At 36.7% G+C, this 24,323-nt stretch overlaps 1 protein-coding gene across 4 annotated transcripts in view; it reads right to left on the bottom strand.

Annotated features, from left to right (window-relative positions):
* Positions 1-24,323, bottom strand: part of Stxbp5l (syntaxin binding protein 5 like) — a 215,683-nt gene that overhangs the window by 18,456 nt on the left and 172,904 nt on the right. For 2 of the 4 annotated variants that reach the window (XM_027412712.2, XM_027412713.2), the window contains one exon: positions 1,761-1,931. The exons of the other annotated variants lie outside the window; for them this stretch is intronic. In XM_027412712.2, coding sequence (XP_027268513.1) covers positions 1,761-1,931 — 171 coding nt within the window. The remainder of the gene's footprint in view (positions 1-1,760; positions 1,932-24,323) is intronic. 4 annotated transcript variants of the gene reach the window in all.

Here is a 24,323-nt window from a genome sequence, read left to right as displayed (position 1 = left end):
ATGAAAGGACCCACATGAAAGGACCAATCTGGATCATAAACGTTCTGTGACAAACATATTGTATACCCTATGCAATTGAAGCTATAAAAATTGAAGTTTTAACTTAAGTCCAAAAATGTGAATGTGATTTATGTAAACTTGTTTTGAGCTGCCTCTTGCAATCCAGGTCTAATTTTGCCAAGGACCCAAAAGACTGCCATCCCATTAACACTGGCTTTCCTGGGAAGACTTCAGCCTTCTTATGAAAGAAACAAGATCAGCATGGTTTTGGGTGCTCTTGCTTTATCCACACCTGCACATGTGCACCCTTCAATAAACATAAATCTGTCAAACAGTAATACTGTGACAATGGCTTTAATTGCTCAAGTACAGGCTCTTGTTAGCTCTTCCTACTCTCTTCACTCACCTTTTCCTCTAGATAGATCTGTGTGTGTCCTGATAATTTTCATAGGACCAGATGGAATATACGTTCTTCAAAATATATTTAGAAGGAACAGAATGCAATATTCCTAATTTCCCCTTATATCTTACCAAATTTATAAAACATGGCTTAAAAAATTTAGAGGTGACAGAAGTTAGATTATCATCTTCATACTTTACAAATTTAAAGACAGAATTGTAGCTAAATTGTTTTCTAACACAAGCTAGAGGCAGAAATATCTACAACTCAAAAATCTGCAGCATTCATTCCAATGATTATTCTTTCTTTTGTAATCCTTATCCGATGCTCCTATTGCAGCATTTGTAGCTAATCTGTGTCTTCAAAATTTCACTCATGATTATTACCATGCAACACCGATACTCACAAAAACCTGCTAGAAATGTAATGCAGTTATTTCCATGTAAACTGGACCAGATTTAGTATGACATAATATTAAATAAAAACTGAACACTGAATTCATTAAAAATTATTTGAAGAACAATAATAGATTGTTGTTTGAGAATATAAAGGATTGTACAGGGTTACTATAGCCTAATCTTTCTATTATTTTCCCCCAATCTTCTCCTAAAATCTTTATTACCAAAAGTAAAAGCAAAATGACAAGGTACTGTTTTCTTTCCTTTGCTAAACAGTTTTGACTCTCCTCTTGAATTTTACTTCCCATCCTTATACTTATTTTATAAATAAGGAAACAATCTTTCCTTTAAAATTTTAAGTAGATTATAAACTTTATTATTATTTATTTATCATTGATTTATTTTGTGGCACTGGGGATATATCTGGACCTCATGCAGACTGGGTAAGAGTCAGCCTCTGAATTACATCCCCAGACCTTTTGTACTTCATTCTTTGAAGTCAGGGTCTTGGTAAATGGTACAGACTGGCCTTGAGCTCCCTCTGTAACCCAGGCAGGTCTTGCAATCCTCCTGCCTCAGTCTCCCCTGCAGCTGGGATTACAGGCCTGTGCCACCAGACCCAGCTAAGATTCTAAATGTTAAAATTTAAAAACGTGTCTTTTTAAACTCGGTTATATTCATTTGACAGTAGAGGAAATTAAGTTTGCAGTTACAGATTATCTCCTTTTGTATAGTCTACCTACAGTGTAATATTTTTTTCTTTTTTTAGAGATAAGGAAGGAGGTGGAGTGGGCAATAGAATTGGAGTTATGGCCACAGTCAAACAGGATCTCAGTTTTTTCAATGTCATGTAGTTTTTATCATCTTTTAAATGTAACTTCCATTTCTTGTCTCCCAGCACCTGTTACCATGATAAACCAAGTTTTGAACTGTACTCACAAAAATTGACATGTTTAGCCTACCTTCAGTTGTAACTGGTAAAGAAATCTCCATGCAAGCAGCTGACTGTGCCTTTCTAAATGGTGGTCTTCCAGGACCCCAGCGATTTACTTTTGAAACATCAGCACTGGAAAGACGTTTTCCAGAACTGCAACTCTGAGAAGTTGGACTTGTGCAGTGTCCATTTACATGGTCTGTACCAAGAGGAAGAAGGCAGAATAAATATCATAATTAAGTCTTCAGATGAGGAAATCCCAAGGCATAGGTTAAAAAATGGAGGAACAAGAATTCCTCATCTTCCAACCCATTTGCATATGACTAGTTTCTTGCTATTTTAAGATTTAGTTACAATTTCAGATTATAAGAAAATCAAAATATTTATTATGTATAGGACACACTTTCATAATTTGTTTAATTATCATTGCTTTAAATGTGCTGTATATACCTGCTATGCATTTAATATATTGTTGAATGGCAATATGAGATGAGTTTTAACATTGTACTTTTTGTCACATTATTTGAACAGATCTAATTTATGTAAGTTTTGGAAGTACTTCCTTTACTTGGAGTTTAGGATGTAAAATGATGGCCTCATACTATGTGCTTGAGAATGGTACTTAAGGACACTGATTTGAAGCCAAGATGCCTTTATGTACATTACAGTTCTGAAACTAATTAGTTCTGTCCTACTGAAGTCTTCACATTGGTTTCTTCTGCATATTTAGAATATTATTACCTATTTTCTTGCAGTTTCTGTAATTTGTTTGGAATATATGTCCTACACAGAGGGCTGCAATAGACAGTGTATAAAATTTTTGTCACTCTTGTTTCAAAGTATAAAATTACTTACATATAAAATGTTCATGTAATGTCTGTGAAAGTTTGGGTACCACTTTAAAAACTTGGGGCTAGGAGTATACCTCAATGGTAGGAAACTTACTTAGCATGGAAACAGATATTTTGTTTAAAATTAATAAATTGCATTTGAAATATCATTCATAGTTATGCAATATAAATAATGCACTATGGAGCATTCTTCTCTGGTCATCCTTGAGGTAGAGCTACATGGAAATGCCTACTGGCAGTGTTGAATATGTGGAACTGACAATCCATTATAGCCTTTCTGTATTGCACAGGATTTAAAGCCTGTATATTTTTCTGGATTACTTTGCAGCTACTGAAGGACAGGAATTATTTCTTACCATTTTAGTAGAATTCTTCCTACTAATTTTTAAAATGAGAGTTAACATTTGTCAATATTTAAATGGTGGGCATTGTGTGTGTGTGTGTGTGTGTGTGTGTGTGTGTGTGTGTGTGTATTATATCATTTAATTTTCAAATAATCCTGTAAGATAATCTGTTATTATTTTGACATTATAAATCAGAAAAATGAAGAACATAATAAATGAAATTTCCTATCAGGCAAGAGTCTAAACTGATTTTCTCAATTGATATATATGCTTAAACACTGAATTACAGAATTAGCTAAAATAGTTGGGAAATAATGATATTTTTGAAAATATATTTGGTAGTGCTTGAGAAATTGATGAAGCCCATTTAGTTATTTTGGAATCAAAGCATCTTTCATCTTGAACAGAAATTCAGAAATCTCAGCTAAAAAGGCAGAAGTTATCTTATGAAGAGTCAGACACTGCAAAGAAGTCAAGAGTTCTTTTTATCCTTCTTCATCATAAAAAAAGAGAAACAAGGGCAACAGTTGGCATTAACAGCCTAGCGAGCATTAGACAATGCAATTGCTTTAGATACACAATTTGCAACAATGTCCCCTTCTCATGCAGCAGTCAGAAAACCCTGTTCTCTTCACAAACTTGGCACCTTGCTTTAGCAACAATGCCTTATCCACCATGCCCAGCACACTTCCTTCCCTTTTAAATCCATGATAGATGTTCTAGAGAAGAATTGATATAAGAAAGAAAAAACTTAGCTCAGACAGGCAACTTGGAAATTTATATTTGATTTACGATAAATCAGAAGAAAAGCAATTGTAGCTATTGACAAAGTCATTCACTGTCATATTGTTTACTACACAGGCTAATCTAGAATCAGTTTCTATTTGGTTTTGCTTGACTTCTTTCACTCATCATTATTAGTCAAGGTTCTTGTATGTGTCAAGCAGTCATTTATTTTCATTTCTGAGGAATATTCCATTGTCTGGGTATGCCACTATTTGTTTAATTATTTATTATTTGATAAATATTTTGAATTTTCCCAGTTCTCAATTATTTTTAAAAAGACTTAAAAAAGTTAATATTCTGAACTTATCAGGATTTAGTGTTTTTTAGTCTTCTTCATTTTCTGGGTATGTTGAGATTTTCTCTTGGTATTGTTTTCCTTTTTTTGACATCTGGATTTTTGGCTGTTGGATTCTTGTAGGGATGTGTGTGTGTGTGTGTGTGTGTGTGTGTGTGTGTGTGTGTGTGTGCTTCTTTGAGTATCACTAGATAGCTCAGGATACCTTCAAACTTATGATAGTTTGCTTTCCTTTTCCAATTGTTGGTAATGTTGCAGACATGTGCCACCATGCATGGCTTTAGCTTTTGTACACCCAAGACAGGATTTATTTCTCCTTAATTTTGAGCACCATTTCTATTGGTTATAGAATTTTAGGTTGATTGTTTTCTTTCAGTAATTTAAACAAGCTTTTCTGTCTTTCAGCTTTCATTTTCTGTGGAAAAATCTGCCTTATTCCTATTTTTACTACTTGACATGTTAAAATGTCACCTCCCACACCTCTGGCTAATTGGTTTTTTAAAGAATTTCAATGATGACATACTTGATACAATTTTCTCTATATTTCTTATGCTTAGGGTTGATTATACTCCTTGGAACTGTGGATTTGTATTGTTTATCAAATTAGGAAATTGTTTGATATTATTTATTCAAACACTATATTTATGCCCCTCCCATTCTTTTCTCTTTCCAGAATTCTTAGAGCATATGCATTAGTGGCACAGAGTTTCTTTCTAAACAGTACAATTTTATAGTTCATTAATATCATCCGAATGCAGCATCAATTCTTATGCCCATTTATCATCTCAAAGAAAATATTTTTATCTCTAAAAGATTGATTTAGATCTTTTTGTAGCTTCATACTTCTTTTTGACATCTCTGGACCTTTATCTCCCTCTGCAGTATTAAGTTGACTACTTCTAGACTGCCTATAATTTCTATGTCAGTTTCTATTGATTAATATTCTCTTATCATAAGTTCCTCTTCAACAGGTTCTAGACACTGTTACATATTAGTCTTTAAAGTTTTTCAGTATTCTTTAAAGATACGTCAGACTTTTTCCAAGACACAGTACAATTTTTTAGAAGGATAGTTTTATTTTTATTTTAAAAGAATTATATATCCATATTAACATGTCTCAAATGTTCAGAATAGCATATGGGTAAGTGAAGTGAATGACAACAATATAAGGAATAGCTACTATATGACACAGCAATTGTAAAGCAGCATGGTGCTAACTAAAAAAGAATTTGGATTAGTTGTAAAGGTATATCATAAATTTTAAGGAAACTACTGAAAAAGTAAATATATATATATATATATATATATATATATATATATATTATAATTGAACGACCAAAGTAAAAGACAATGAAAAGAGAAAACCGTTGATTCTTGCATTGTCCTCCCTGCCTCCCAACTCCAAGCTGTGCAGCCCAGAGAAAGACTCTCCTTATGGTAGGAGACAAAATTAAGCCCACACCTTAGATTTGAATCCTAGTCCCAGACCTGCAATGGAGAAATCCAATACTGAGCAAAATATTGCTCAACCATACCACCAGACAATACTTGTAGACTGAGCAACTAATATTGTATTAGAAAACGTGGTTATCTTCCTCTACCACCTTCCTCCCACTTCCAATGGAAAGCAGGTCTCCATCCATAGAGACAAAGGCTAGCACAGGTCTTTGTTTAGAACTCAGTGCCATGCTTGTTGTTATGCAATTCAGTATCTGGTAAGAAGAAAAGACCTGTAGGCAGGCTAGAGCTCACAAACCAAGCTTCTAGACATCCATATAAGGTGAAGACTGATAAGACAACCTGGGATTTTATTCTATCATTTCCAACTTTAGAATGAGCCCAAGACACGTCCACCTTTTTCCTGAGACTGCAGGACCAATAGATATGAGACTTAGGTGTAATCCAGTTTAACATCAGCATTAGTAGTCTATGGAACTTGTGCTAAACCACCCCTAAACTGGGAGAACTCATCTATTGGCAGGCAAGTGCTTACAAACATAGCTCTGCCTTGGCATTGGGCAGACACCCATGTTCCATCAGGACAGACTCATGTTTCACCCTCTATCACTGCCAGGCAGGGTGTAGTCTTAGCTGACCCAGAGACTGTACAGGTTCTTATGACCATGATACCCTGTTAAGACTCATTTTGCATCAGAATAGATAAGAGATTCTTTTCACATTATCATTTCAACCTTGGGCAGCACTGTATGGTAGAAGACTCCATTCACTGGAGTGTAGGACAAGGTAATAGGGTTAATACTACATGACACTGGTGCTATGCCGATAAAACAGAATTCTTAGCTGTTTCTAACAGTACTGTCCCTTAGTGCTGTCTGCAGATTGGAATCTCTGAAACGACTAGGGGGAAACATGCAGCCATTATATGCCAAGCTTTCCTTTCCGCTAGCAGCACTTGTGATTATTTGCAGTGATCTTTGCCCAAAAGTTTACTTCAGCAATAGGTAATGTGCTGGTTAGTTTTTGTTAACCTGACACAGGTCAGGGTCATCTACGAAGAGGAACTTCAACTGAGAAAATGCCCTTGGCATGGTATGACACAGAAATCTTGGGCTGATTTATATATGGCAACTGAGCATAGACAGGCAGAATCTGAAGTGGCTGACCTTAGGAAATAATTACATATAAGTTATTTGGGACTATCATGACCCCCATTGAGACACTTGTTGGGAAAGATTACTCTTTCTATTACACGCTGAGCAACATACCAAAGTGTATGTGGAGACAAACCTTATCTTGGATTGGCCAAAACACAGAGACACTGACAACAGACCAAGACCAGACTCTTGTCACATTTAGGTCTAAGTACTATCTTGTCCTGAAATATGGTGAATGTCTATAGGCATGGAGAAAATAAGCAGCCTGCTTAGAATTGCCTGAACTAAAGGAAGAAACAAAGTCAGAATAAAAAGTCTGGGTAACTAATCCTTCAATGTTTAGACCAAAAAGTATCAAGAGGTTTTAGAAATCCATGATCTCAATGAATAGGATCCTAGAAAAAGACCAGATAGCAAACCAGAATAGGAAAACTTAGAGAATTGAAAATGGCTGTTGTAAAGTGACAGGAAACAAAGATTTGTGCCTGAATTATTTGTTACGGTCTCTGTACTTAATGCAACATTACATGTGATACAGATTACTATACCTAAGTTAAGTAATCAACAACACAGCTTGGCCTAATGAAGAAAAGATTATACATAAAGCAAATATCTAAGGTGACTAAAATTTATGAGATTGACTTTATAATTCCCCTTGTATTTAGAGTTATTTGAATTTGATCAACTGTCTTACTTACATTTAAAGAAGTTACTGTGGTACTATCTCTCTCTATTGCTAAAACATTGCTTAATTATTTTTATTCCCAGCTACTTGTACTACAAACTATTTTAGATGCTAATTAAATCAAGAAACATCAGTACTTAAAGTATAAGACATTTGAATGCTGTTATTAGACATTGATGTCTTTGTATAATTTAGAAAAAGAATTAACCAAAATTTCTGGGTATTTCTAACTAGAATAAGTAGAGTTAAAGTTTAATTGAAGGACTAGAATTTTGTTTTATCCAAATTGCATTGAATAATGAGAATATATGTATATATTCCCAAACATAATGAGAAAACTTGAGCGTTTCAGACCTTATTTGTAAGCAACTAGTCATAACAAAATGCACAGGATTATAGTTTTATTTATAACTTCATTAAAACCAAGACTTGTAGGAGTTTCTTTCTTAATGGTCTTTTCCAACTAGTCTCCTCCTGAAGACTACTGTCCTGCTCACTTCTCAGCCTTATCTACATCAGATTCTGCGAATGAATTTCCTAGTTATGAGGGACCTTACTATCTAATATGTGATCTCCAACATGCATAAAATGTGACGCTTGGCCCACAGGAGGAGCTGTGAACAGTAACTTCTGAAAAGAAGCTGGATTTTGTTGTAAATGAAAATTCCTGAAAGAATCTGTCTATAGGGACGGGTTGGTTGGTTAGAATTTCAGTGCCATACAGAGATTGGAACGTTGCAGGCCCAGAGACTAATTACCTTATCTTAGGCTAAATTCTGACTCTCCCTGCCCCCAGTCTGAACTAACATCTTGTAACAGATAGATAAAATAGATAAAAGTCTTCAAAACCAACTGAATGAGCAGGCAATTAGCTTCTACCAAACCAAAAGCTAAGAATGCCATCAGACAGCATATTGAGCCTATAGAAAAGCATCCCTCATCTCAATGTATCTGTCTACCTTGTGTTCTCACAAATGTATTTCAAACTTACATTGATTTATGACTTCCTCTGTTCTGTAAAACTGTTAAAAAAAACTCCATGAAACTGCTTCCATGTTTGAACATGGAATTTAGGGTAACCTAAATCTGTGTTCCCAGGTTATGGTCAGTCAAAATGGCTCCAGAATAAACTATCTCTTTTTCCCCCAAAGAGAAGGAAAGATAGATAGATAGAAAGAAAGAAAGAAAGAAAGAAAGAAAGAAAGAAAGAAAGAAGGAAGGAAGGAAGGAAGGAAGGAAGGAAGGAAGGAAAGAAAGAAAGAAAGAAAGAAAGAAAGAAAGAAAGAAAGAAAGAAAGAAAGAAAGAAAGAGAGGAGAACAAGAGAGGGGGGAGGAAATACAAAGAAATGTTTCAGTACTCTAACAGGGAAACTTAAGAGATGGAAGCAATTACAAAAATAGACATTTTAGAATTGAATAAAATTAGAAAAACACAGGTCTATAAAAGATAACAATATCAGGGCAGATTAAATAGAAAAAATGAGTTTGAAGATAGGCTATTGAAAATACATAGTTAGAAGAGAAAAGAGTAAAGGTGAGGAAGGAATGGAACTTATGAGACAAAATAAAAAGTAAATATTCAGGTGGTTGGAGTTTGAAAATGAATTGAACATTCTAAAGGGTTAGAAAGCATATATTTTAAAAAGTAACAGAACTTCTTAAATCTAGAGAAAGCTATATATATCTGGTTATAGGAAGTTCAAGGGTATCTTTAAATAAGCCAGTTCTAACCTAAGACATTTTATAACCAAGCTCTCACAGGTGAGATAAAGAGAAATCTAGCCATACTCACACCTGTAATCTTAGCATGCAAGAGGCAGAGGCAGAAGTACAGCATGTGTAAGTCCAGAAGGGCTACATGCCATGATGCTCTCTCTCACACACAAAATTATAAGAATTTCAAGACTTAAATAACACATGGCAGTGCACCAATTCACTTTACAGCAGACTTCTCAACAGAAGTCTTATAGAGCAGGAAACAGTGGTACAAGATTTTCTTCATACTGAATTATTAAAAACATAAAACAATCCTGTTGACCAAACATAACAAAGCTACCCTTTAGAAATGAAAGAAAGATAAAGACATTTCCAGACAAATGAAGGCCGAGAGAATAATCTCTATTAGACCTATTCCATAAAAAATGCTTAAGGGAGTTCTTCAGATTGAAAGAGATAGTATAAATAATAATAAAACACAGGAATGAATAAACAGTGATATGAATAATTATTCAGACAATTTCAGAATTCCCTAATAATCTAAGCAAACTATGCTTAGATTATTAAAGTGCAAGTCACTCCTATCTTTAGGGCAATATAGAAAGATGTGAAGGTGGGTCATCAGAAATCCAAGATGAGGAAAAGAATAGGGCACAAATGTAGAATATTAGTATATTTTATCACATTATTTATATGTGTGTTTTTAGACTTACTATGCTGTTACTGTAATTCCCAAATCACTTTTTATAATCAAAATATGTTTTTGTAAATTGCATGATATCCAAAATGAAAATCAGTAATAGACAAACCTAACATAAGCAAGAAGTCAAAACACACTGCTAGAGTAGATCATTTATAGTGAGGAAAACTGTAACAGGAAGAAGGTAATTACAACAAAACAAAAAAATTATATTATGGTGGTAGTGAGCCCTTACTTATCAATAATTTGGATATAAATGGATTAAATTATCAAATATCCAGCTGATATTAGAAATGTTTAGAAAGGAATTTGTAAGGATAAAAAGAGTTAGGAAAAATAATGGGGGATTCAATATGATCTATGCATGTATGAATATTTCACAGTGAAACATTAGTTTATATAATTACTCTGTGGCAATAAAATAATAAAAAATATTGAGAACTTAAAAATATCCAACTATTCTGTAGGGAAGCCATTTTGTCTTGTTGACCATGTTCTTTGCTTAACAGAAGCTTCTCAGTTTCAGGAGGTCCCATTTATTAATTGTTGCTCTCAGTATCTGTGCTCCTAGTGTTCTATTTAGCATGTGGTCTCCTGTGCCTATTCATTTAAGTGTATTTCCCGCTTTCCCTTCTATCAGGTTCAGTGTCGAAGGATTTATATTGAGGTCTTTGATCCATTTCGACTTGAGTTTTGTGCATGGCAATAGATATAAATCAATTTGCATTCTTCTACATGTTGACAGCCGGCTATACCAGCACCATTTGTTGAATATGCTTTCTTTTTCCATTTTATATTTTTAGCTTCTTTGTCAAAAATTAGGTGTTCATAGGTATGTGGGTTGATATCAGGGTCTTTGATTTGATTTCATTGGTTCACCTGTCTGTTTTTATGCTAATACCAAGCTGTTTTCATTACTGTAGCTCTATAGTGGAACTTGAAGTCAGGGATGGTGATGCTCCCAGATGATCCTTTATTGTATAGGTTTGTTTTGGTTATCCTGGGTTTTTTGTTTTTTTCATATGAAGTTGAGTATTGTTCAAGGTCCTTAGTCATGAGGGAAATGCAAATCAAAACAACTCTGAGATTCCATCTTACACCAATAAGAATGGCTAAGATAAAAAACACCAATGATAGCTTATGCTGGAGTGGATGTGGTGAAAGGGGAGCACTCCTCCATTGCTGGTGGCAGTGAAAACTTGTACACTACTGTGGAAATCAGTATGGTGATTTCTCAGAAAATTAGGGATCAACCAACCTCAAGACCCTGCAATACCACTTTTGGGCATATACCCAAAGGAGGCACATTCATACCACAAGGACATTTGCTCATCTATGTTGATAACAACATTATTGTAATAGCCGGATCTTGGAAACAGCCTAGATGCCCCTCAACCAAAGAATGGATAAAGAAAAATGTGGTACATTTATACAATGGAGTACTACTCAGCAGTAAGGATCAATGACATCCTAAAATTCATAGGCAAATGGATGGAACTAGAAAAATCCATCCTGATTGAGGTAACCCAGACCCAGAAGACAAATATAGTATGTACTCACTCATAAGTGGATACCACACATAAAGCAAAAGATACCCAGCCTATAATCTACAACCCCAGAGAAGCTAGAATTCTCTTCCAAAAACAAATGGAAGCAGATGCAAAAATCCACAGCTAACCATTGGGACAAACTCCTAGAGTACAATCAAAGTGAGGGAGGAGCAAAAATATGAACAAAGGAGTCAAGACCATGATGGGGAAACCCACAGAATCAGCTGGCCAGAGCTAGTGAGAGATCACTGAATCCAGTCTGACAAATGGGGAATGTAGGGGAACCTGTAGCCAGGCCTGCTTAGGGGCTGGCTACAGGTCTGCCTGACCATGCCTGCATGGTCAGGGTGACGTGGAGTGAGTAGCTGGTCACTTTTGGTTTTCCTTTTCGGCTTGCTGTACATACTGCTGCCATGCCAGCTGGCTAGGTCGCTCTGTAACTAAGGCTTTTCCCTATTAAATACCCTTATATTTCTACTTGGCTCCGTATTGGTAATTTCCCACTTTAGGGGAACCTGCATAAGACCGAACTAGACTCCCTTAATAAAGGTGACAATGGTGCAGCTGGGACAATATATGAGGCCACTGGCAGTGGGTCCAATATCTAACTCTAATGCACAATCTGACTTAGTGGAGCCCATTCTATATGGAGACATACCTTGCTCAGCCTAGACACAGGGTGTAGGGGGTGGAGAGGAGCCTTAGTCCAGCCTTAATGAGATGATGGTACAAACTTGATAGACTTCCTAGAGGAGGCCTTACTCTCTCCAAGGAGCAGATAGGATGTGGGTGGGGGAGAATGGGGGGAGCTGGAGGAGAGGAGGGAGAAGGAACTGGGATTGGAATGTAAAAAATAAATTGTGCCAAAAAATGTGCCAAAAAACACCCAACTATATGTTGATATTATCTGAAACTCATTTCACCTTTAAGGATATATATGGATTGGAGGTGAAAGGAGGAGTATGTAGGGTTCGCCGTGACCACGCCTCCTGGGGCTGGCTACAGGTATACCTGGCCACACCCCCTAGGGAGTAGGCAGGATGACCCCTACAATGAAGACAGATAGTTATGGTTATAGTTTTCTTCAGTTATTATAAAAGATAAGTTACCCTTCTTTTTATTTAGACAGAAAAGAGGAGATGATGGGGGAGGTCCTTCTGTGTATATGATTGTCTTATTGGTTGATAAATAAAGTACTGTTGGCCAATAGGAAAACAAGATAGGTGGGACTAGGAGTCAAGGAGGATTCTGGGAAAGGTAGGAGAAAGTGCAGTTACCATGTGAGCCCAGGAAGACAGGACACAGCGTTATTTCCAGAGACATCGACAAAGCTGCCAAGTTCATTGGGTTGGGGATGCTTTAATTGGGGTGACTGGCTCTGGGCTGGGGTTGGGACTGTTTTTGGGAGCCTGATCATTGGTTATGCCAGGAACCCTTCTCTGAAGCAACAGCTCTTCTATGCATTTCTGGGCTTTGCCTTCTCAGAGGTCATGGGGCTCTTTTGCCTAATGGTGGCCTTTCTCATCCTCATCACCATGTGAAGCAGTTGTCTTCACTTTCACTTCCTATAGTTCTTTCGTATCCCATCTGCCCTGTATGTTCCTTTTCCTGTACCTCTCCAGGAAGTCTGGGGAAAGTGCTTGGCTCAGGGTTTGACAGAGAGAGGATAAATACTGTATTAATAAGAAAAAATTCCAATGACATTTTCCATAAAATTAGAAAATTAAAAAACAAAAGTTTACATGGAACCAACAAAATACTCCCTAGTTCTTAAAAGTACCTTGAGCTACAAGGACAAAGAGGAAGGTATTACACTATGTGACTTCAATACACATTATAATTTGTGGTAGTCTACAGAGTATGGTATTGATAAAAACAAACAAAACCAACAACAACTGCAACTACAACAAAACCAGACTCAGACCAATGAAACACAACAGAGAGCCTAACAAGTAAAATTATGCATCTACAGCCAACTGATTTTTGACAAAGATGCTAAGAACATTAATTTGCAGAAAGGATACCCTTTTCAATACACAGTGCTGGGAAGTTTGGATAGACACAAAGTGTCATGGAATTGGAATCCTGTCTCCCCCTTTCTCCTTTTGTTCTAGTTTTATCCAGAACTATTTTCATGTCTTCTTGTCTCTAGTTTTTAGTCTCCTCTGTTTTTCTCTGTCATCCTAATACTAATTGTTTTACTCTTTTTTTCCCATTGCACTCATGCCCTCCATAACTATATCTTAGAGTACACATTTCTATCCTCTTTTACTTATCCCAAATTATTTATGTTGATGGTAGTTGCTATTTAATTGACTATTACTGGGCTTGTCCTTCAGCAGAGAGTTTGCCACTCTCATAACAGTACTGGGTATTGAGCCTGGTGCCTTAAGCACCTGGCTTAAGGTCTAATTACTAAGGGGCACCTCCAGTCCAGTAGGGAGAACTGATACCTCAACTCTATTACAAACTAATCTCACTTGAACATTGTAAATAGATCTACTGAAGGGATATGAGTGATTAAAACACAAATCCTGCCACGTTCTAGCACAAAATGACAAATATAAACTAAAGGCATTCATCAGCACTAAGCCAGCAGCATGGGAGATATTCAAATGAATCCTCCACACTGAAGAGAACAATAAACACATCTGTGAGATGACAGGGCAAAATAACTCCACTGCAATAAATAAGCAAATGAGAATTAGGAAACATAAACAAGAAATAAACAAAAGTGAATACACACTGTCAAAATTAACAGAATGATAACATATCCCTTCCAAATGATATATACTAATCCACTAGATTAAAAACAAGAGTCTCCTCTTTGTTGGCTGCAAAAAGTTTATCTAACTGCAAAGGGAACAACAGCCTTAGAGGAAAAGATTGGAAAAAGAAACTCCAAGCTAACAGAGACAGAAAGCTAGCAAATGTAGCAATTGCAATTTCTAACAAAATGGCTCCAAAATCAAAACTAATTAGAAGAGATACAGAAACTCACTACATATTACAATTCTGAACATACATGCCCTGAATGTTGGAACACATAATTTTATCAAAGTAAGTGCTACTGGGTATAAGGTTGCTGATTGACCTTAGCACAGTAATATTGGATAGCTGTATTACTGCACATTCACCAAATGATACAGGTTATATCCAAACCAAAACAAATTAACAAAGAAAAAAAGAGATCAATAACATTTAGTGAAAGTGAACTTAAGAGGCATCTGCAGAAGGTTCCATCCACATCTTGTAGACTATGCATGAATTTCTTGATATATATGATATATTTAATTAAGTCAACATGAAGTAAATAATTTAAACAGACCCATAATCCCTATTGAGAGAGAGGAAGAATTGAAAATCTCCCAACTAAACAAAAGCTCAAGGCCAGATAGATTTAGCATAGAATTCTACCACACTTTCAAATTGTCACGGACTTTAAATTCTACCAGTTGGATGGTTTCTGCTTTCTTAAGAAGAAAAAAAAGACTGGGAATAGCAATAATAACAATCTTACAGAGCTAAAAAATAAATACAGAGAGGACCATATAAAGCAGCTCTTTACACCTGAAGAACAGCACAAAGGTGATTGTAGCCTGTCTGTTGGTTGGATTTCATGCTATAGTTTTGTGTCAGAGTAAAGGAAATTAAAATATAGGTTATTTAATCAAGTTTCAAAGAGCAGATCTAAAAGTCTCATATGTGAACAAGTAGACATAGTGCTGAATGGAGTATAAAGGCCTGTCTAAGGTTTCCTTGTGAGATTTAATGCCTAAGCCTATGACCACTACAAAAACCAAGCACCTTGAATCAAATTATCTACAACGTACCTCAAAACAAAACAAAACAACAAAGAAACAAAACAAAACCCAAAACTAGATCCAGAACTCCATTTTATTTTGTTCCAGCCTTTTTTGGTTAAATAGTGTTAATTCTAAACCATTACTGATATATTCAATTGGGTAAAGAACACCAGAAGAATGCTCGTTCACAAGATTACAGTTATAAAGTCTGAGTATGACAAATGTAAGAAACATTTTATGATGACAAGAAAACAAGAAACATTACATACCTTGGTGTGTAATGATTTATAAAATGTAATTTTGTGAAATGATTATTAATAAACAATGTTGAATGCTGCCAACAGAACTCTATGGTGATTTTTACAAAAGTCTTTTTTTTAAGCTATTAAATATGGCTATCTAGGAAGCTTATGTCATTTGTGGATTGGTTGGTAAAAATGTTCAGCCAAATGAATGTAAGAAAACTTTAAGTTGTTGGCTTTTGCCTACCGTACCAAGATCAGCCTTAAGATCTGTTGGCAGACTTAACTTTCTTGATTCTTTGACTGAAAAAACAGAAAAAGGAAAAGGCAGTTGTTAATTGTCTGAAATCAAAGAGGAGTGTTGAGGGCAGTATGTTTCATAGTATAGTCAGTAGCATCCTGAAAATTACACTTACTATGCATTTATGAGAACAGAAATGTTTCAATGTTAGTTGGGTTGCAATTCAGTAGTGAACTTTAAATAGTCAAACAGAAACATAAGAAAAGCATTTGTTCTCCTGAGAAAATTGGGAGCATGGTGGAGGGGAAATGGAGCTAGGAGAATGAGAAGGGGAGAGGAGGAGGGCTGAGAAGGACATGAGGGAGCAGAAATGTTGAGTCGGGAGAAGAATAGAAGAAAACAAGATAAGAGATACCATAATAGAGGGAGACATTTTAGGTTTACAGAGAAATCAGGCACTAGGGAAAGGTCTGGAGATCGACAAAGATGATACCAGCTAACAATCTAAGCAACAGAGGAGAGGCTACCTTAAATGCCCTCCCCTGATAATGAGATTGATGACTGATTTATATGCCACCCGATAGCCCTCATCCAGCAGCTGGTGGAAGTAGAAGCAGACACCCACAACTAGTCACTGAACTGAACTGGAATCCAGTTGAAGAGAAGGATGAGTGATGAGCAAAGGGGTCCAGACCAGGCTGGTGAAACCCACAGAAACAGCTGACCTGAACAACAGGGAACTCTTGGTCCCCAGACTGATGGCTGAGATACCAGCATGGGACGGATCCAGACCCCAGAAACATAGGTTTCAGTGAGGAAACCTTGGAAATCTACAGTAGTAGTAGTAGTTCGGTACTTATCCCTAGCATAGGTGTAGACTTTGGGAGCCCATTCCACATAGAGGGATACTCCCTGAGCCAAGACACATGGGGGTGGGCCTAGACCCTATCCCAAAGAATATGACAGACCCTGAAGACTCCCGATGGAAGGCCTCACCCTCCAGGGGGAGCAGAAAGGATATGTGATAGGTAGGGTTTTAGTTGGTTAGGTGGAATGGGAGGAGAGGAGGGGAAGGGAACTGTGATTGACATGTAAAAAAATATTGTTTCTAATTCAAATAAAAATGGGAAAAATATTTCAAAGAAATAAAATGCTTAATTTTCAAAAAAAAAAAAACCAAAAAGAAAAGCATTTGTTTCTAAAGTAAATAATTAAGTGAACATTTCCATAGTTTATTATACAAGATAAGTAATTTCTTAATAGGAGATTATCAAAACTTAATTTCAGATGTATTTAACAGGTATAAACTTACACTATACACAACAATAAAAGTAAAAACAAACTTTTATAGCTAACTTGGTTTAAAATAATCTAATTTAGTCCATTTTCAAATATGCATCTTCAACATCCTAGTTATTAGTATCAATGCCATTTCATCTACCATGGACAGTATGCTGATTATATCACACATAATATAATTTTCTTCTTTTGAGTTAAAAACTGTTAGTGTTGATCAGTTTTTACTTTTATCATTGTTATGCATAATAAAAGTTTATCAAATCATCAGGCTAGGCAGCAATTATCTTTACTCACTAAGCCGTCTTTCTGGCCCTTAAATATATTTTTTCTTGTGTTCTGAAATTCTACTTTTCTTTTTAATCTTACTTCAACAATCTAAAGATGTAAGATCCACTCGTATTTCACAAGTTACACAAACCTCTATTTTATGATTTGACCCAGTTGCTATAGACTACTGACTATAATAAACTATGCTATATTTCATAAAAGCATGCTTTTTGTCTCTGTGAAAATACATTTGCATATCTCTATAAAGATTGAGAAGAAATACAATCAGATTTTAATAAACAGAAGATGCTGTTTATATCAAAACATAACAAACAAAATAATAATGGTGTGGCAATGCAATTTAAGAAAATATCTCTTACATTACAATGACTAGAACTTTTACAGGACCTCACATCCAGAATTAATAATATACCTTAATGTCATTTAGCATTAGGATTGCTGTGCTACTATATACTCAGGCTGTTTGTTTAAACCTGCCTGTTATAGAACAATGTACCACTCGATCTTACTTGCATGAAATTCCCCTGTAACCAGCTTCTTCGACCTAAGCTAGTGGGTAGCTGCAGTCTTATGTGCTCTTCCATGCCTGACCCAGAGCAATGCATGTGGTTTTATGATAATCATTTGCCTAAAACAGCAATTAAAGACTGAGGCAGCCATATAAAATGGATATCCACTGTAAGTGATGAAAGCAACATAAAGATATTGTTTGATAACAATGATACTTGTAGTATTGTTTGTTATCTGGGTCAGTTGGAGTCTGTGATTGAACCCCTTGTAAAATTCTGCTAACAGTATCTGTAAAGCATCTTTCATTCCTTATCCATGTAATACTTTCTGTGTGGTTTAATAAATGAGAGAACAAGGTTTTTTTGCTAGAGACAGACAGACATACACACAGGCCGACACAGATAAACGCACACAGGCCTGGGGGAAGATTCATAAGACACAAGCAGAGAGTCAGACTCATACAACAAACAGACAAGAGGATAGAAGACATAGGGGGAGTAAGCAGGATTCTAATCCCAGCTTGCTCTTGGTTAAATGGCACCAAGGGGAAGTGCTTTCATTTCTGTCCTTAATGTGACACCCACATATTATTGGTTACTTTGAGTTTATTACTAATGCATTCAAATCGACCACATAATGGTACTTCAGAAGAGCTATTTCATAATTCAGACAGACTGAAGAGGTAAGAATTTCTTATTTCATCTTTTTAATTGTTTCTATCTTGACTTTAAATAGGTTCTTTAACACATCTACATTCTCCCTCCCTTCCTGTCTGTCTGTCTGTCTCTCTCTCTGAAAAATTACATTGATTCACTAAAAAAGGTCTATACTCACTGCCAGGTTTAAAAAGTCCAGCTTCATACAGCAGGAAAATTACAACAGTGACAGATACACATTGCAGACTTTAGTTTGTTTTTTCCTATAGTCAAGGTTTCCTCATAAAGTTTTAACTGGCTTCAAACTCACTAAGCATTTGAGGATGACTTTCAGATTATGATTCCCTTGTCTCCACCACCTGAGAGTCAGGGTTATAGAAGTGCATCCCATACTTGGTTAATATGGGCCTGGAGATGGAACCAGATCTTCATGCATACTTGGCAGGCACTCTGCTAACTGAGCCACATCCCCAGAATTCTTATTGTACCCTCCCCACTGATATTCTAGCATTTACCTTTGGCTTTCAAATCTGCTCTAGTGTTTGGGAATCTCAGCTCCTACCCAGCTTACACCTACCCTTCCTGGCCCTCTGTAGATTACTTCTCACCAGAAACCTAGGACTATTCTTACAAATCTTGTCCTCAACTGTGCTACTTGGGGAGGGGAAGAGTGACTAGATGAGGGTTTGATGAAGGGACTTCCCTAATAGCAGTGCTAATAATGGGCTGCTGTTATTATGCATTCAATATTCTTCAACTTTCCTGTGAATAAACTACTATTCACCTGTCAATATTTCTGGGCTGGGGATGTATTTCAGATTTCCCTAATGAAGGCTGAGCAGATTAGGTGAACACATTTAAGTGAACAAGAATAAAAGGTAAGTAACAGTAAGAAGTATATTTACCCTGCCTATTCATACTTAGTTCCTGAAAGTTGCAGTGAGTTTTTTCCAAGCACTTTTAGAACTGGCATGTGAGAGCAGGAATCAGTTACTTGAGAGATACAAACTGAGACAGCTGGTAAATGGCAAAGCAGAGGAGATTGGCTTTGAACAAAATGTAATTTATGCAATGTGACCAAGTTCATGCTGCTCTCTACATTTCTCCCTTTTTATTAATAATTTACCTGAAATATACATTCCACTTTCATTTCATAACATGAGCCAAAAAGAAAATGGAAACTGGGTGGTGGTGGCACACACCTTTAATCCCAGCACTTGGGAGGCAGAGGCAGGCGGATCTCTGTGAGTTCGAGGCCAGCCTGGTCTCAGAGCGAGTGCCAGGATAGGCTCCAAAGCTACACAGAGAAAGCCTGTCTCAAAAAGCCAAAAATAAATAAATAAATAAATAAATAAATAAAATAAAAAAGTAAATAAAAATAGAAAATGGAGTTGATTTTCTTACTACCTAGTAGACAAGCACAGAAGAGGACTCTAGAGCCCTGGTTCAAAGGACATATGGAGCTGCTCAAGCTGATGCCCTCACCATCACACAGTTCTATAAAGTTCTTCCCACTACATCTGTTTGAGTAATTCTCTGATGATCTGCTATAACTGCAACAGAATTTCCTTCTCTTCGAGAATAGACTATTTTTTTTTTTGAGACAGGGTTTCTCTGTGGCTTTAGAGGCTGTCCTGGAAGTATCTCTTGTAGACCAGGCTGGTCTCGAACTCACAGAGATCCGCCTGCCTCTGCCTCCCGAGTGCTGAGATTAAAGGCATGTGCCACCATGAATAGACTCTTACAAAAAAAAAAAAGAGTGGTCTGAGTTTGAAACAATTAAGCAAGCATAACATTCTTCATCTCACACACTCATTTTTAAAACACACTGGAAGAGACTCAGGGTAACAGAAATTTGTATTTTAAGATGTTTTTATAGATAACATTGAAGTCCAAATGTTGGCAGATGACATTTTGTGGAACAATGTTATAAACCCTTCATGAGTAACAACCAGTCCACTTCCATAGAAGCATTAACTTTAGTGCATTTCAGTTTCCCATGTAAGAGAAGCCATGAAGTTCTTAGTTATTACACATACACACACACACACACACCACACATATGCACGAACACACGCACATGCATGCATGCACATACATATACACATATGTAGATGTCACTTAACTAGATATTAAATTGGTTATAATTATATTTTTTCAAGTTAATACTTTTGGCTCTTAATTTTTTATCTCATGAAGTTTGGTTAACCATTTGTAAATGAGGATATTGCATCCCTATTTTGAGTATTTACAAGTATATAATTTTGACCTTTTTTGGGTACAGTAGCCTAGTACTTTCTAAGACTCTTTTTTAAGACTCACATCACTCCTCCATTGCTGGTGGTAGTGCAAACTTGTGTAGCCACTTCGGAAATCAGTATGGCAGTTTCTTAGAAAATTGGGAATCAATCTACCTCAAGAACCAGCTATACCACTCTTAGGCAGATACCAAAAGGATGCACATTCACACCACAAGGACATTTGCTGAACTGTGTTCATAAACAGAATTATTGGTAATAGCCAGAATTTGAAACAACCTAGATGCCCCTCAACCGAAGAATGGATAAAGAAAATGTGGTACATTTACACAATTTACTACTCAGTGGTAAAAACAATGACATCTTGAAATTTGCATGCAAATGGGTGGAACTAGAAAAAACATCCTGAGTGAGGTAACCCAGACCCAGAAAGACAAATATGGTATGTACTCACTTATAAGTGGCTATTAGATGTAAAGGGAAGGATAACTATCCTCTAGTCCATGACCCCAGAGAAGCTAAGTAACAAGGAGAACCCTAAGAGAGACATACATGGATCCCCTTGGAAAGGGTAAATAGACAAGATCTCCTTAGAAAGTTGGGGGGGGGTGAGGGTAGAAGGGGAGGGGGAGGGGAGAAGAGGAGTAGAGAGGAGAACATGAGGGAATGGGATGGTCGAGATGGGGGAAGGATAGAGAGGGATAGTGTAGGAAGACATTGTAGCCCTGCCTCTTAGGAGCCGCTACAGGTGTGCCTGGCTATGCCCGTGAGGGTGTGGTCAGGAGAGGTTCAGGATGATTCGTGGGGAATTCTTAAGGGGCGGCAGACACGTGGGGAGCCCCTTCTCTCTGGCCTCCCTAGCTTGCTGCCTCTGGGCACGCTCTGGCTTGTGCTTGGCCGGTATTACTTGAATAAAGATATCTTAACCTGTAACTTCATGTTATAGGATAGCAAAGAAAAAGTGATATTAAGGGAGCCATTATGGGGCTATCAAGAAACCTGGCACTAGGGAAATTCCCAGAAAGTCACAAGGATGATGCCAGCTAAGACCCTAAGTAATAGTGGAGAGGGTACCTGAACTGGCCTTCCCTGTAATCAGATTGATGACTACCTGTATTATCATAATAGAACCATCATTCAGTAACTGATGGAGGCAGATGCAGAGACCTACAGCTAAGCACTAGGCTGAGATCCCAGAATCCAGTTGAAGAGAGAGAGGAACAATAATATGATCAAAGGGGGCAAGATCATTTTGGGGATACCCACAGAAACAGCTGACCTGAGCTAGTAGGAGCTCACTGACTCTGGACTGACAGCAGGGGGACCTTCATAGGACCACACTAGGCCCTCTCTGAATGTGGGTGACAGTTGTATGGCTTGGACAGTCTGTGGGGCCATTGGCAGTGGGACCAGGATTTATCCCTAGTGCTTGAACTGACTTTTTGGAGCCTATTCTTTTTTGAGAGATACCTTGCTCAGCCTACATATAGGGGGGAGGGCCTTGGTTCTGCCTCAAAATGATGTGACAGATTTTGTTGACTCCCCATTATCCTCTCTGAGGAGTGGAGGGGGTGAAGTGGGGGAAGGTGGGAGAAGCATGAGGAGAGAGTGGGAGCTGGGATTGGTATGTAAACTGAGAAAAGATTGTTTTAAAATAAAAAATGATTTAAAAAATGTGACACCACACACTTGGCCCATAATGGCTTATTCTGTATTAAAATCTGCTAGGTCACATTGTTCATATAGTACAATCTCACACAGAACAGATTCATTTTGGAAGAGCTGCTCAACTGGTTTACAGAAAGTCCTACAGAAAACAATGTTAGATAATTTAGCTGGGTCAGGAAATATTGTTTCAACAAGCATTACAGTTTGATCTCTTCTTCCTCCCTCTCTCCCAGGAATGAAAGCTGGCTTCATGCATGCCAGGTAAGAGCCCAACCCCGTTACTTCTGAGCTACAGCACCAGCCCCGTTTGATTTCTTATGGCGTTAGCACTGTTCGGCTCTGGGTAAATTATGAAGATTTATTGTTATTTTAATGTGCCATGGCATACTTCCTGCAAAAAATGCAAGAAAACTCAGAATTACACACTACAAAGTTACATTTTATTCTATGTTAATTGTACCTCAATACACCTGACATAAGAGAAATAAAATGCCAAGGAAAACATCCCCACAGTTTACTCAATCCCCACTTAACTAAATCATACCTATCAACTTATGTTTCATTTTTATTTCATTTGAGATAGTTTCTCGTGTAGTCCTGTTCGTTTCAATAGCCGAGGACAAGATTATATTCAGGGTCCCTCCTGTTGCTCCTCCTGAGTGCTGCAATAATGGGCATGCTCTACCACAACGGGTCTGTGCAATGCTGGGGACTGAACTCAGGGCTTCATGTATGCTATGCAAGCACTCTGTCAACTGAGCTATGATCTGGTTGATTTATTCAAATTTCTTTTACATAGGATCATTATGAGGGAACAATCATGATATAAATAAGTAAAAGGACTTGCTTATAGCTTTATAGTTTATAGCTTTAAGCCTGAATTTATAAATGTATTTTGCTATAAGCAAGTGCTTTGCAAAAGTTTATGATCTGCTAATGTGACCTTTAAGCCTGAATTTATAAAAGCATTCAGCAGATCATAAACTTTTGCCAAACTGTTATTATCTATCCTTCCTAAATTTAGGTTTAATTTTAATGACAAGGCAAAGCAATCAATTTGAGCTTATCATAGCATATTACAGAATGAGATAATATACTCAGCCCTTAAATATGAACAGAATTTTCGACATTCAAGTATGGTTTTGATTAGTGGCCTTCATGTGTCTTTATAATAGCATATCCTTTAATCACATGTAAATTCCATTTTTCTGATTTTTCATTCAGTTTAAAGTCAGTGGATAGTGCAGTGTGGTTCATTAGAAATATGTAATGACTTCCAATAAATGTCAGCCATATCCTCCTTTCTCTAGCTGAATCAAAAAATAAATAGGTTAAACTCTAAATCAAAGTGTTATTGCCTTTAATGGTAATGTATACCATGAAGAGAAAGTTAGAAGTTTCCAATTCAAGCCTGCTGTTCAGATATTTCTTGAAAAACTAGATTTATTTTTTGATCTCTAGTGAAAGATTTTGAATTTTCTATGGCTAAGCCACATGAGCATTTGCAAGCCTAGAATGGTCAAGAGGAATTAACTTGCTCTCCTTAGGCCATGGATGCTCACCCCTGTGTTTGTAAAGATAACTGACATATATTGTGGCGCACCTATGTTCTGGACACGAATAAACATTTAAAGTTAAGATATTAATTAACATAGTGATAGAAAGTGCTTAGATAAGGTGACATTTTCTGATTTCAAAGTAATGCCCTTGAAACTGAGCAGCATGGTCTTCTTGACATAGAAAAAACTACCTCTATGGTCTAGACTTCTAGGAAACATACAAATCATGCACTAATTTAAAATAGAAGTTGCTTTGAGGACAATGTTTCTGATGTTTATCTGAACTTATATATTTATTGATTAATTGAGTGGTTGAGTATGACAATGGAATTTCCCTTGTCCTAATCCACAAATTGAAGAAACCAATAACATATATGGGCAAATATATATATATATATATATATATATATAATATATATATATGCAAAGTTAATAAAAGAAACATTTGGGGGTTACCACGCCATGAAAGGTCTGTATTCTCCAACTATATTGCTATGCCTGGCCCCCCTTGCCTTTTTAGAA

The sequence above is a fragment of the Cricetulus griseus genome, chromosome 4, assembly GCF_003668045.3.
Source record: "Cricetulus griseus strain 17A/GY chromosome 4, alternate assembly CriGri-PICRH-1.0, whole genome shotgun sequence".
In the NCBI taxonomy this organism is placed as follows: domain Eukaryota; kingdom Metazoa; phylum Chordata; class Mammalia; order Rodentia; family Cricetidae; genus Cricetulus; species Cricetulus griseus.
The sequence above is the reverse complement of the archived record's forward strand: the minus strand, read 5'-3'. Positions and strand labels throughout refer to the sequence as shown.